The 13,428-nt window shown below is 44.1% G+C and overlaps 1 protein-coding gene across 2 annotated transcripts in view; it reads left to right on the top strand.

Annotated features, from left to right (window-relative positions):
- The window catches only part of Oscp1 (organic solute carrier partner 1), a 35,874-nt gene that overhangs the window by 926 nt on the left and 21,520 nt on the right, over positions 1-13,428 (top strand). Inside the window, exon 2 of one of the 2 annotated variants that reach the window (XM_032898176.1) lies at positions 4,894-4,923. The exons of the other annotated variant lie outside the window; for it this stretch is intronic. Within the exon in view, the coding sequence (XP_032754067.1) occupies positions 4,894-4,923 (30 nt within the window). The remainder of the gene's footprint in view (positions 1-4,893; positions 4,924-13,428) is intronic. 2 annotated transcript variants of the gene reach the window in all.

Raw genomic sequence — 13,428 nt, 5'->3', positions numbered from 1 at the left:
TATTGTACTTCTAGGTAGAGGAGTAAAGGTTTATATGAAGGACAATTGAACACTAATGAAAACACAGTTTCCCCCAAACAGCTCATGTGCCCTCAATTGATGTTAAACATGCACGTTCTGATATTGTGTCTGATTTTGTGTTCATGCATAGACAAAACAAGAGAACTCCCAGAACCCCTCCTTTCCATTCACTTCGAGCTTTGACACCAGAGGACTTTACAAAATGCAAATATGACTAGTACCTCTCTCCTTAAAACCTGCAGTCAACCTTCCTCTCCTGTCTGAGTGGAGACCAAGTCCTAGGCAGGACACGTTGGGGCCCTCTGAGTCCTACTCACACCAAAGTGTATGTGTAGATCTTTAACCTGTGTCCTTCCTGACACCATCATTTTCCCGATCTCCTGTACCATTGACTTCGTACGATCTCTTCGTACCATTGACCTAGTCCTCGTCCTTCAGGAGCCTCCCCCTGCCTCACCACATGGCTGGCGGGTTGATACTCAACTGTTTGCGTGTGCAGTCTCCCCACTGTTTGTACTTCAGCATCCAGCACTCAACACCCGGGTCACAATAAATCAGTGTTCAGTGAAGGACTGCTGAGCAACTTGCCAGTGTCACGTGCCGTTGCGTTCCTTCCTCAGGAGGCTTCTTTGTTTCTTGCTGCCTGTGTGACATGATTCCACTCAGGCTAGTGGCCCTAACGGAGGGGCAGGCTCCATTTCTCTAGGTGGCCCGCATCTTGGAAGACAATGTAAATTAGCAATTTACGTTATTTACATCGTCTGTAAGGCATACAGGTCTAGGCCCCACATTTAGCTAGCTGCACAATCTTGAGGTGTGACAACCCCTGTATGCCTCTTTCTCTATAAAATGGTGGTAATACACACCTGAGAGCAAAGCTGTAATGTGTGTTTCACGTTCACACAATTAGTAGTTGACGTTGCCTTTCAAGAGGCGGTCTGGGCAAGACTCTGAGTATGAGGAGGGGTCAGGAGTCCCAGGCTGGAGAAAGCCGTCACTGCAGTTAGGAGCACTTACTGCATTTTCATAGGGTCCGTTTTCCATTCCCAGCATCCTCTGGGAAGCTTGCAACCACCTGCAATTCAATGCTAGGGAATCCAACACCCTCCTCTGGCCTCCCAGAACATGCACATACCCAGACACATACACAATTAAAAATAAAAATGTAAAAGCCAAGCTGTAGTCGTTAAACCAGGCACTTGGGGGCTAAGACAAGAGGACCCCTGCAAGTTCCAGGCCAGCCTGGTCTACCTTGTAAGTTCTGGGCCAGCCTGGTTATCTAGTAAGTTCCAGGCCAGCCAGCACCACATAACAAGACCCTGTCTCAAAAGTACAACATATACATACTATCTTTTCTTACATGAACGACCACTATTTTGTTTTTTTCTGAGATTGGCTCTCATGTGGCAAAGGCTGGCCTGAACTCTGATCCCCCTTTCCCCACCACCTCAGCATTACAGTTGTGTGCTACTATACCAGAAAATGTTCAGAGTGATAGTCTTTCTGGTTTACCTAGACTCTGTTTTATGAAGTCTCATAAAATGATTCCTTCTCATCCACTCACTCATTCTGTGGTTTTGGGCAGATGTCACACCATGTGAGATTCTGGGGAGACAGGATCGAGTCTATCTGTGCAGTCCCTGGAAGTGGGGTGCCGAGGAGTGCAATTCACAACTGATTCTAAAACTCAAGACCCAGCTCCATAATGTCAACAATACAATACTTGTTTTGCTTTGTTGAAACAAGGTTCGCACTGTAGCTGTTCCAAAACTCATTGAGTAACAGGGATTAAACTGGAATCCACAACGGATGTCTCCCCTCAGCCTCCCGGGTGCTACGGGTGTAGGCAGAAGCCACCACTCATGACTACTGAAACAGTTTCTCAATTGTATCACTACTTCACTTAAACACAGTGATGTCTAGGCAGTGGTAGGACACGCCTTTAACCCCAGCACTCAAGAGGCAGAGGCAGGTGGATCTCTGTGAGTTTGAAGCCAGCCTGGTCTACAGACTGAGTTCCAGGACAGCTAGGGCTACACAGAGAAACCTTGTCCTGAAAAGAAAAACAAACAAACAAAACAAAAGGAAAGAAAAAGAACAAAACCAAACGATGATGCCCTCACCTCAGCTCTTCTCCCGTATAGATAACACTGCCACCCAGATTTACAAGACAAACCGAAGCTGCTTTGCCCAGGGTTGCAGAGCTGGTGGGAGGAGTAAGTGACTTGACACTCCAGGCCTTGAGACTCCATATCTCCCACTCCTACCCAGCACGTCCTTAAGTGCTACTGCACTGGGCCGCCTCATCTGAAGGGACCTTCTGGGAATTTTGTGGAGTTTGGTTGACAGGAAGAGAAGGAAGAGGGGTTGGGGATTTAGCTCAGTGGTAGAGCGCTTGCCTGGGAAGCGCAAGGCCCTGGGTTAGGTCCCCAGCTCCGGAAAAAAAAAAAAAAAAAAAGGAAGACTTTGAAATGCACATACACACAAACATACATGCACACACACAAACACACATGCATATATCCACCTGGTTTCTTTTTCTTTTTTTTTTTTTTTACAGATTTGTTCATTTATTTTATGCATCAGTACACTGTAGCTGTCAGACACACCAGAAGAGGGCATCAGATCCCATTACAGATGGTTGTGAGCCACCATGTGGTTGCTGGGATTTGAACTTGGCACCTCTGGAAGAGCAGTCAGTCCAGTCCCCCACCTAGTTTCTAAAAGAAATGAAATAGTAGACCAGTGGGGCCTTGTAGAAGAGAAAGAAAACAAGACGGCATAAAATTTAAAAAAGTTAAGCGCTTGTCTATCATGGTGTTAACAGTTGGTGTGGCTGCAGCTCGAGCCAGAACCATTGTGACAGATGCCTGGACACAGGCCTCTAAAACCCTCGTGGACGTTTTGAAGGAAATGGTATTTCTTGAAGCTGTTTTCATTATCTTACACAACTAATTGGTCTCCTGGAGGCCTTCCCTGTTCCCAAAAGGCCAGTACAGACATTGCGTTTCTCCTACAATGCAGCCAGAGTTTAGTGTTGAACAGAAAGGAAGTGAGCTCTTAATGGGGCAGCTTGTGAGAGTTGCCTACTGAACGTTGGCCCACATTTTAAGCAGCAGGATGGGCAATAGAAGCCACCTCTGCCCCGCCCCCACTTCTAGCATCATAAAACCCTCCTGCGTCTTGTTTACCTTCCTCATTACAGGAGAGGAACCTGAGACACACAAGCGGGCGACTGTGAAGTGACCTTTCCGGTTTTTTGTTTTGTTTGTTCTCTTGTTTTTTGTTTTGTTTTGTTTCCCTGAGATATGTAATACTGAAGGACTAAATAGCAGTGGAGTTCTGTTCTGGTTCAGATTTAACAGCCAACCTGAGAACCCCTGGGCCCACATCTCATGCAAAGCATGACAAGCTGGATGGTCACAAACAAGTCATCTGGAGAATACCTGGCCTGGCATTTTAAAGAAGAAAGTAGGGGAGGAGCCAGCCGCTCTCTAGAGCCCTCTGCTGGCGCCGAGTGCCATTACGGACTGGAGTGACTGCGCTTCCTGGTATTTTCTATTCTGTTTTATCCACAGCCATCCAAGGAGGGTCAGACACACCTTCAAGAGCATGAAAACTCCCCATCTCTAAATATCTGCAAGCCCGTGATGCTAACACCACAGGGAAACCGTAGATGTTGATACAGGACCCAAAATTCAAATAACTGCTCTAGGAAGGCCAGACAGGACCTGCTTCTCTATTTACCCCCTCCCCAAAAGCCTATGACTTTACCACATTACCCCCATGAGGAGTACACGGACCTGGACTTAAAGCCTCATACACACTAGGCTCTCTGTCATTGAGCTGCCTCTAACCAGCTACGTTTAGAACGAGCATCTCACTAGGTTGCCTTGAATTCACTCTGTAGAGCCAGTTAGATCTCAAACTTTTCATCCGCCTCAGCATCCTGTGTAGCTAGAATTACAGTCCTGTGCCACAAGGCCCAGCTATCCCTGGGGCGGGGGCAGGGGGAGCTGGGAAAGGGTTCTTCCAGGGGAGTTTGTCCTTGCAGTGGTACCCACTAGCTTCAGAAGAGCTGTTTGTATTGTGTGTTGAGGCTATGCCAGTGTGTGTGAAAGCATGCATAATTTCAGTGTACTTCAGAGATCGTTTCCAAACCATATAGTGGCAAGTATTTCCCAAAACACCATTGATTGTGAAGTGTTTTCCACAGGCAGATGTGTGTGAAGCTCTTTATTGGAAGGACTAGGAGAGAGGAAGTGGAAGGAGCCTGTACACTGAACTATTCCTACCAAAGAAAGGAGAAAGGACAAAAGTTGATCTTCAGGGATTAGGGAAAAGATCAGTGGTACAACACTTGACTACTAAAAAGCACAGGGCCCCAGCTCTGGGATGGGGGTCAGCAGAGGATCAGGAAAGTCCTTTTCTATCTGTTCTTGGGATTTTTCTTCATTGGGAAGCTAATATTAAAAGCCTGTGTATGTGTGTGTGTGTATATATATATATATATTTTTTTTTTTTTTTTGAGACAGTGTCTGACTGTAGACTAGGCTGGCCTGGAACTCACAGAGAGCCACCTGCCTCTGCCTCCCAAGTACTGGGATTAAAGACCACCACACCTGGCATAATGTATGTTTTTATCACATGGGAGAAGCTTCCTCTTACACTAATTTTTTTTCATTAGTCATCTTTCATTAGTCAACTCAATCTTTGTAAACTTCCAGTTGAAGGTGGGATGTGCACATAAGCCATTTAATTCAAATATAAAAGAGAAAACTCGATTGGCCAGATGTAGTGTTTGTAAAGCCTCCATGCAACTAATGTTCTTGCTTCATGAACTGGTGTTTTCTTTTTGTATGCTTCATATAGATGAATGGACAGAGGTGGACAGAAAACGAGGTATGCCATTTCTGGGCTGCATGCGTTGAGTCTGCGTTCACAGGTTCACTCGGTCCGTTATCAGTGGGTTTTTAAGCAGGACCACTTTAAGTATTGCTAGGTAAGACATAGGTGTGAGGGTCTCCAGCTGAGACATTGAGTTCCCTTTGGAATGCTTTACTCCAAAGGAATAAACACGTTGTGTAAGACAGAATCCCAGCAGGCTCTGGCAGAGGGGCCAGCCACACTGCATCTGAAGGGCTCCCCACTAACCTCCACCCCAACCCCACCACCATCCTCTTTATGGTGCTGGTGCTGTTCCAAGCTTTCAGGGACAGCTGGGGCAGAAGCTCCACTCCTCAGTACTGCGGTAGTCCTAAAACAGGTCTTACGCTATGACGTAACGGAAGAGTTGGCTGTGGTCTGAGTGGCCCTCCCGAGCTGTCCCCTTAGCACAGAGTTGCCTGTTGAGCAACTGAGGAGGATGAAAGCATGTGGCTGCATGGCTGCCAGGAGTGTGGGCAGAAGGCATGGACCATGCATGAACTGTTGCCTTACGTTAAGTCTGACTGCCCCTCACCCACAACCAGCTGCACACCTGGAAAGGTGGAGGTTTGCCCACAACGGGATTTCTGCTTCTCTCAGTCTCTGTGTGTCCAAGGTGCCTTGGAACGGTTCACACCTGTCATGGCCAACCTCAGTGTTTTAAATTCTCTTATCACACAAGATATGCCAGTTATGTATACTTATAATACATAAAACATAATGAAACCAAATATGATCGTGGTGCATTATGTACATGTGTGAAAATAACATAACAAAATTCATTATTGTGCCTAATTAATATATACTAAATTTTTTGGTGTTTTGTGCATAAAGTGTATGTATATTTAAAATATGAAAGGCCCACTGAAAGCATTTCAGTATCTTCGATTTTGAATTTAAAGGTGTAGGTTTGTTTTATGTAATTTCTTTTATTAATGAAAGAAAGTTTTTAGTATAATTACATAAATTTGACATTATTGTGGCAAGTGATGTTTTCGACTTTGTAAATACTCTCCTAATTGTAATGGCATTTACTTAGAATGTGATATTGTGGAAAACAAAAAGCAATTATAAAATCAGCTTAAAACAAATAACACCAGGATAGGAAATGAAGAATTTGGAACAGGATAAGCAGAGACAAATAGGGTGAAATATCTATTTAGCAAATTTTGATAAATGGATTTAAGTCTGATGTGCTAATGGATTACGATATTCTGAATTCATATGTGTGTATCATATTCGTGTGTGTGAGTGTGTGTGTGTGTGAGTGTGTGTGTGTGTGTGTGTGTGTGTGTATGTATGTGATAGCACACACCTTTCTTTATCTTACCACTTAGGAGGCAACACACACACTACACACACACTCACACACACTCACACACACTCACACACACACACTCACTCACACACACACTCACTCACACACACTCACACACACACAATTAGAAATAATTAGGCTGGCTGTGGTAGTGCACTTTAGAGATCTATTTTTATGAGTCTGAGTGGTTTTCCTGCATGAGTGTGTACCACATTCATGCCTGGTGCCCACAGAGGTCAAAAGAGGGAATTTGATCCTTGGGAACTACAGTAACAGATGGCTGTGAGCCACCATGTAAGGGCTGAGAACCCTCGTCCTCTGCCAAAACAGCCAGTGCTCTTACCCTCTGAAGCATCTCTCCAGCCCTTGGTTCGTTCCTTTAATCCTAAAACTAGGGAGGCAGAGGCAGGCAGATGTCTTAGGGTTCAAAACCAACCTGGTCTACATAGTGAGTTCCAGATTAGCCAGGGCTACATAACTTTGTCTCAGATAAATAATGCTTTAAAAAATAATGATAATAAAGTGAGACAGAGCCCTTTCTAATTTCAGCTCCATCATTAGCAGCTTGGATTTTAAACTCTCCCTCTTCAGTGGAATGTGGGGATGAGGATAATTTAAAGTCACCTTGGGCCTCAAGTGAGGAAATTCCTGTAGAGTTCTAAGCCCAGTGTCTTAGAACAGGGTAGAGATTCAAAGCATTGTAACCGTGCAGAACATTCCCTGGCTTCTCTCGTGTAATCTTGGCTCCATCATGTGTAATTCCACAAACGAGTGGTTTTGGAGCAGGGGTAACTGATAGGAGCTGAATTGCTTCCATCAAGATAATTATTTCATCAGCCTAGGCTCAGAGAAGCCCCATGACTGCTGGGCTGCCTTTATTGTTTCTCAGCCCTCTTCCTGTCCCACGCGCGACTTTCCGCCGGCAAGAAGCACGCGAGACATAGAAATTCTTACTATGAGTGACTTTTATTCCTGTCTATTCCTCTCTCATGGTGGAAGCCCGCTTGCGCCCGCCAGGCGCACCCTATTTATCCCCTGTAACGCACCCACACCTGATTGGTTGCTTCATGACCTCATCAGGTACGCCCGGAAATGGGCAAAAGACCTGGCATGAAGGCACTCTTGCACATGCGCACACAGTAAATCTCCCCATAGGGAGCGGTTTAGGTAAAGGCTAGGCGCCATCTTGACTGACCTGGCCTTCCACGTGGGGCGCAGTGGAAGCCAGCGCCATCTAGTGGTGGCGAATGTTATTGCGGCCCTCTACATCTCCCCCTATTTATTTATTTTATAACAAATCAATTCTTTTATAACAAATCATGATCACCCTATCGCGTGCAATGGGGAAACCTCAGCGATGTGCAAGGGCTGATCAAAGGAAATCACTGAGTCTCTCTCAATCCCAGTGCAATGATCCACAGATCTATGGGGTGCAAGAGCAGAGAACTCAGAATACAGAGAGAGACCCTCTCCTCCCAGTGCAAATGGACCCACAGGTCCTTGGGGTGCAGGAGCAGGGAACTCAGATACAGAGTAAGTCCTGAGCAAGATAACCAAATTCAGTGGAGGCCCTTCGTACAATGGCCATCAGTGCTCGAGTGATTAACTGCCTTGTCACATTATAGTTGAGATCTGAGTTTGCAAACCAACCATGGTATGAATACTGATCCACAGCATAGGGCTGCATCAAACAGAGCCACTCCCGATAATTAGTGGGCACCTCATTTGTTCCTCCTCAGCTGTTGCCACCAAGGCCCATGTTCAAGCCACTCCTATAATGAAATTTAGAATTTCTAATTGTTAGTAACTTCTCCAGAAAGTTCACCCATTGTACTTGTCTAACAATAGATTAGGGGAGGATAACTCAGACACTGCAGACACAATGTCTGCAGCAGTAATGGCTGCTACAATAGCAGCGAAAGTGTCAAGGTCTTTTCCAGGACAGTTCAGGATCAGTCATTTTTCTCTGGAACAACCAGCAGACAATGGAACCAATTTCTGAGATCTGTATGACCAGGACAGAGTTCTCCAGTCATTGTAGCTTTACACAGGTGGCTTTCTGTGAAGCTACAGTCTGTAAAATGGCCACACCAGTTACCAGTTAAGGCAGCAAGAGTCACCAGGGAAATGAAGGGACAGGGGGTAACAGCTGAATCAGTAAGCAGCAGTGTACAGAGTCTGAGCGAGGCCACAGTGGGACGGGAACACACGCAGCGGTAACACTGACTGCAGCAACGGCAAGATTTCTGTGATGACAAAAGGTGAAGGGGGATCTTCCGCCTTCCTTTCACGGCAGAGGAATGACTCTAGGGACCCAACCACGAGAGCTGAATCTTCATGTAACCAGGATCAGCAAGTCTCAGCAACCACCCAGGCAGCTGGCACACTCTTGTAGCATCCTGTAGAAAAAACAAACATTCCCTCTCCCCATATAAAATATCTGGACAGGATCATGTCAATATGTGGATCTCTCTAATATACCTAGGCAGAAGTATGCCTAGTTGTACAAAAAAAATATAAACCTTGGCATCCAAATTTTAAAATTGAAATAAAAGGAGCATTATTAGCATTCAGGGGGTAGCTCCCTTTTATTTATTAAAATTGTTAAAATATTGTTTATTAAGATAAGTCCTCGAGGATTAAATTGAGGACACTGAGTACTTGTATTTATAATTTGACTTGTATACCAAATTATTGTTTCCAGCATTATTGTTTTGGATATATAAAGAATGAGATTTTTTAAAGGTGAGATTTTTTACTAATTTTTCTTATGTAAGGCCTAATCTGTCTGGTATCTGTCCTCCCTAGTTAAGGAGTCTAGGCAATCCAGTTTGAGTTCTTAAATGTCCTATAAAGGAACAGTATTTAGTGTTTTAACCACTAAGCCATCTCTCCAGCACCTCACAAACTTTATTTACCTAAACATACATTAATTAGAAAATGTCAAATCCTGTAAACAAGGTCCAAATTTAGCCTTTATTTAGAAATCTGAGTTGGCAGGGTGAGGCTGGGCGTTGAAAGTAAGCAAATGGAGTCTTCCTCTTTTCGTGAGGGTGTGTTATCAACTCCATTATCATTTTCAAAGAGCTGGGTCTATGGTTTTGTTTAGTTCTCTGAGCCAGAGCACTGAAAGGACAGTAAGTTGTCAGACAATTTACACTGGAATCACTCACTGATTTCAAGTAGAAAACCTGCCTCTAATAAAACATTAAGTGATTGTAAAATTTGAGGGCTAGTAGTATCTAAAAAAAAGGAAAACCTTTTAATCAATTGTAAAACCACAAGCCACACATTGGCTATCAGTATATGAAGTGAAAGCTTGATTTTTAACATATAAAAAACAGTGGAAGCGCATTTTCTATGGGTTGCATGCACAAACTTACAGTAAATACAAAAGCATGCAAGGAGTAAAGTTATCAATTTTGCCTGAAATTTGTATATGTAATAGGCCAAATATCAGTATTTTGTAATAACCAATTAAATTGCTGTTTGGACTAAGATATGTTTCACCAGGTTTCTTTTTAAAATACTTCCATGACTCTAGCCTACAATTCTGTATTAACACAGCTGAAGTTTTATCTCCAATGTTCATAACAAAGACCTAAGTCCTCTGGTAAGGGAGGTACTTTAGCCAATTAACATATCTTTAGAAGCTTGAAATTAGTTTCAAATATTCTTTTTCTGGAGAAAAGTGCAACAGCTACTCCCCAAATATTAAAGCTCATTTGAGAGCAAATGTTTGTAGTAAAATTTTTCATATACACTGAAAGATTTAAGGTTCCAACCTTTTACATTGAAGAAGTAACAAAATTATATAATATAAGGCTGTTAGCCACTTTTAATGATATCACTCTATGGGCTCTCTAAAATTATAAGCAAGCTCACAAAAATAAAAACTCACAATCGCCAGGATGTAAACAAACTGCATAAAAACAATCCTGTAAATCTATCTTGAAATGGCAGTTGGAGTAAGGAAACTGGCTGTAATGTTCTCATAAGTTCTAAAACCTCATCAATCCTTTATAAATCTTGTAACAATCTCTATCCAATACAATCTCTACCTGTTTGATTTTTTCCTCAATTATAAATAAATTTGAGTTAGTCAATGTAACACTGGCAATCCTTAATCACAATCTTAAATTCTCCTTGTAACAGCAGACCACCACCACAAGGTCACCTGAGCTCTTAGTATGTGACTAGGGCAGCTGTTCTCCGGGCAGTGGAAATTAGCATTAGAATACAGATAACTTCAGGGCAAGCCACACCTATGGAAAGCAAAAAGTCAACCCCCAACAATCTAGTCTCTAAGGCACCACAAGTCTATCTATTATGTTGTAAAGTTTGACTATCAATTCTACATTTGAACGCACAATGGCGTGGTCTCCAATACCTTCAGACAATGTCCAAATTCTTTTAGAAGCCTGGTTTCTAGCATAAGAATTCCATAAAAACATTACCTCAATTTAGACCTGTCTCACTAGGGGTGGCCCAAATGTCACGTGTATCTAGAATTACTTCATCTAAATTACAGTTTTAAGCCAACTTTCGTTACCAATATTATACCTTTTAACCATATCCAATAACTTGAAAGCCAATAGTCCACAACCAAGGCAAGCAGACATATTTATACATTTAAAACCAATGAGAAACAAAATTGAAGCGGCTACACATATCTTAATATATGCACCAAACACCATTTTACCTTTTAGCTATGATTTTAAGAGATGCACCTTGTCACCTGTTGAGTCAATTAACCAGTCAGGATTTTTCTAAGAGAAACAGCTATCAACTCTTGTACCAAAAAAGCTGAGAAGCTGTTACGCTTTAAGATCAGCCCGTGTAGACGCTTAGCCAGCTTCTAAGCCGCTCCTCCAGCTAATCTAGACACCTGGCTCTAGGCACAGGGCTTTAAAGACCTGATTGAAACTGTTTTTCTATTCATTTGTTCCTTTTGAAACGAATTAAAACCAAGTCAAGGTGTATACGACCGGCAGATAAGGTTTTTACCATTTTTTCTTTTGAACATGAAACGAAACATTTAAACAACGAGAAACAAAATCACAGACATAAACTGACAGACATGGAGACATCCTGGTGCACCAGAGACAAACAATAGACAAAGAGGAAAAAAACCAGATGGTGTCCACGGTGACTATCCACCGGGTGGAGTTGATATGGGCGATGGATTGTCTCAATTCCTGGACTAGTCCACCAACGTGTTGAAACCCAATTCCTGTAAGATACTAAGATATATTATCTGAGCGTACGACCGATATTTGCCAATGGTAAGGAAGTGAAAACACAGCCCTGAATATTTTTTACTCACAACCCAATTACATAAACTCCATCAGGCTGTGCACGGGCACTGAGATGTCCTTTTATTTGATTCTCCTGAATAAATTTTCAGGCGTCTGCCTCGATCAAATCTGATCAGCATGACTCTGTAAAGCTGTCGAAGTCAGCGACGGACGCCGCTGGCTTCCGGAGAGCCGGCGCCGGAGCTTAAGTACACCTTTATAAGCACCAAGAGAAAGTTTTCTGCCAACATACTGTGTTCCTTTACCTCCTCCCTTCTACTACCGGGGCATTCTTTCCCAATATTTCACCTCGAATTGGAGGGGACTGCTACTTGAGATCGATCAGTTTCCTTTTCTCGTTGCAACTTTTCACTCCCCCTGTTTCTGACCATCTTTTTCCTTCCCCCAACGCTCTCCGCTTTGTTGTTTTAACTGAGCAGTTCCCACGCGACCTCTGAAGCCGTTTGGTGGTAGCTAGAAACTCAAAGGTCAATAGAAAAGCCCGAGGGTTGCCAGAGCAACCCTAGCGGCACCTGTCAAAGGTCTGCAGTGGTAAGAGTTGGAGCAGATCAAGGCTAGCCATGGTCTCAGGGTCTTACCCCACTCATAGCTTCTGAATTTCTCCCATTTAAATGGAGGCTTCGTGGCACCGGGGCGATGTTTTTTGTCCAGGGTTTTTGGCACCAGATGTCCCACGGCGACTTTCCACGGGTAAGAAGCACGAGACATAGAAATTCTTACTATGAGTGACTTTTTATTCCTGTCTATTCCTCTCTCATGGTGGAAGCCCCTTGCCAGGCGCACCCTATTTATCCCCGTGTAACGCACACCCACCTGATTGGTTGCTTACTCATGACCTCATCAGGTACGCCCCGGAAATGGGCAAAGACCTGGCATGAAGGCACTCTTGCACATGCGCACACAGTAAATCTCCCCATAGGGAGCCGGCTTGCGCGGTAAAGGCTAGCGCCATCTTGACTGACCTGGCCTTCCACGTGGGGCGCAGTGGAAGCCAGCGCCATCTAGTGGTGGCGAATGTTATTGCGGCCCTCTACATCTTCCGACACTTCTCTTGAGCAATTTTTGGCTCATCCTTTGAGGCCTGGCAGAATCACAGGTCTGGGTCTCGAGGGCTCCTCGTGTGTGTGATTATTTATCATAAGTGTTCACCTTCTGTCCGATGAGTGCCCAGTCACCAGCCCTCCTGACGTCCCCATGAAAGACCCTCCCCTCCTGTCTTCATCCTTTTCCTGACCAAATCTGACTCTCCTTTCATTCCGACTCACGGAAAGAAGGCAAAGCTCATTTGAGTGCTAAAAACCAATGCCAGGTTGGAAGCCTGGTCCCGGCAGGGGAAGAGAGTTCTAGCTGGAGACGCGCATGCCCCTCCCTTCAGCTGTCAGACTGCTGACTTTGACAGTGGACTCCAAAGTACTCAGATTTCCCAAAGTCCCGATCTGTGCAGAGGAGAAAGGCTGTACAGCCCTGGCATCAACTGAAGGAGGGACTTGCGTTATAGGAGAGCTCATACAGTTCTGGCCATTTACCTCACAGCTAAATTATCCAATGAACACCATAGCCTTGGTTTCTTCTCTTGTATAAAACTGTGATGTTGCAGAGGAGACTAGGGAAAGTAGACTTTTTCTCCCCGGTGTAGGCAAACTATAAATAAATCCATTTTCTGTTACCAAGTCGAATTTCCTCATTTTCGCATTTTAAAAAAGACAAAGAAATCCAAGTGCCTGGTAACAAGGGCAGCCCAGGTGTCTGAGGAAACCTGCTACACAGATGGGAAGCGTGTGCAGTGCACATCTCGGGGCGTAGCTCCTTCCTCTGTGTCAGTGCAGCGGCGTTCATCTTGGGGTC

Source organism: Rattus rattus, chromosome 1 (assembly GCF_011064425.1).
Source record: "Rattus rattus isolate New Zealand chromosome 1, Rrattus_CSIRO_v1, whole genome shotgun sequence".
NCBI lineage: Eukaryota > Metazoa > Chordata > Mammalia > Rodentia > Muridae > Rattus > Rattus rattus.
The sequence above is the reverse complement of the archived record's forward strand: the minus strand, read 5'-3'. Positions and strand labels throughout refer to the sequence as shown.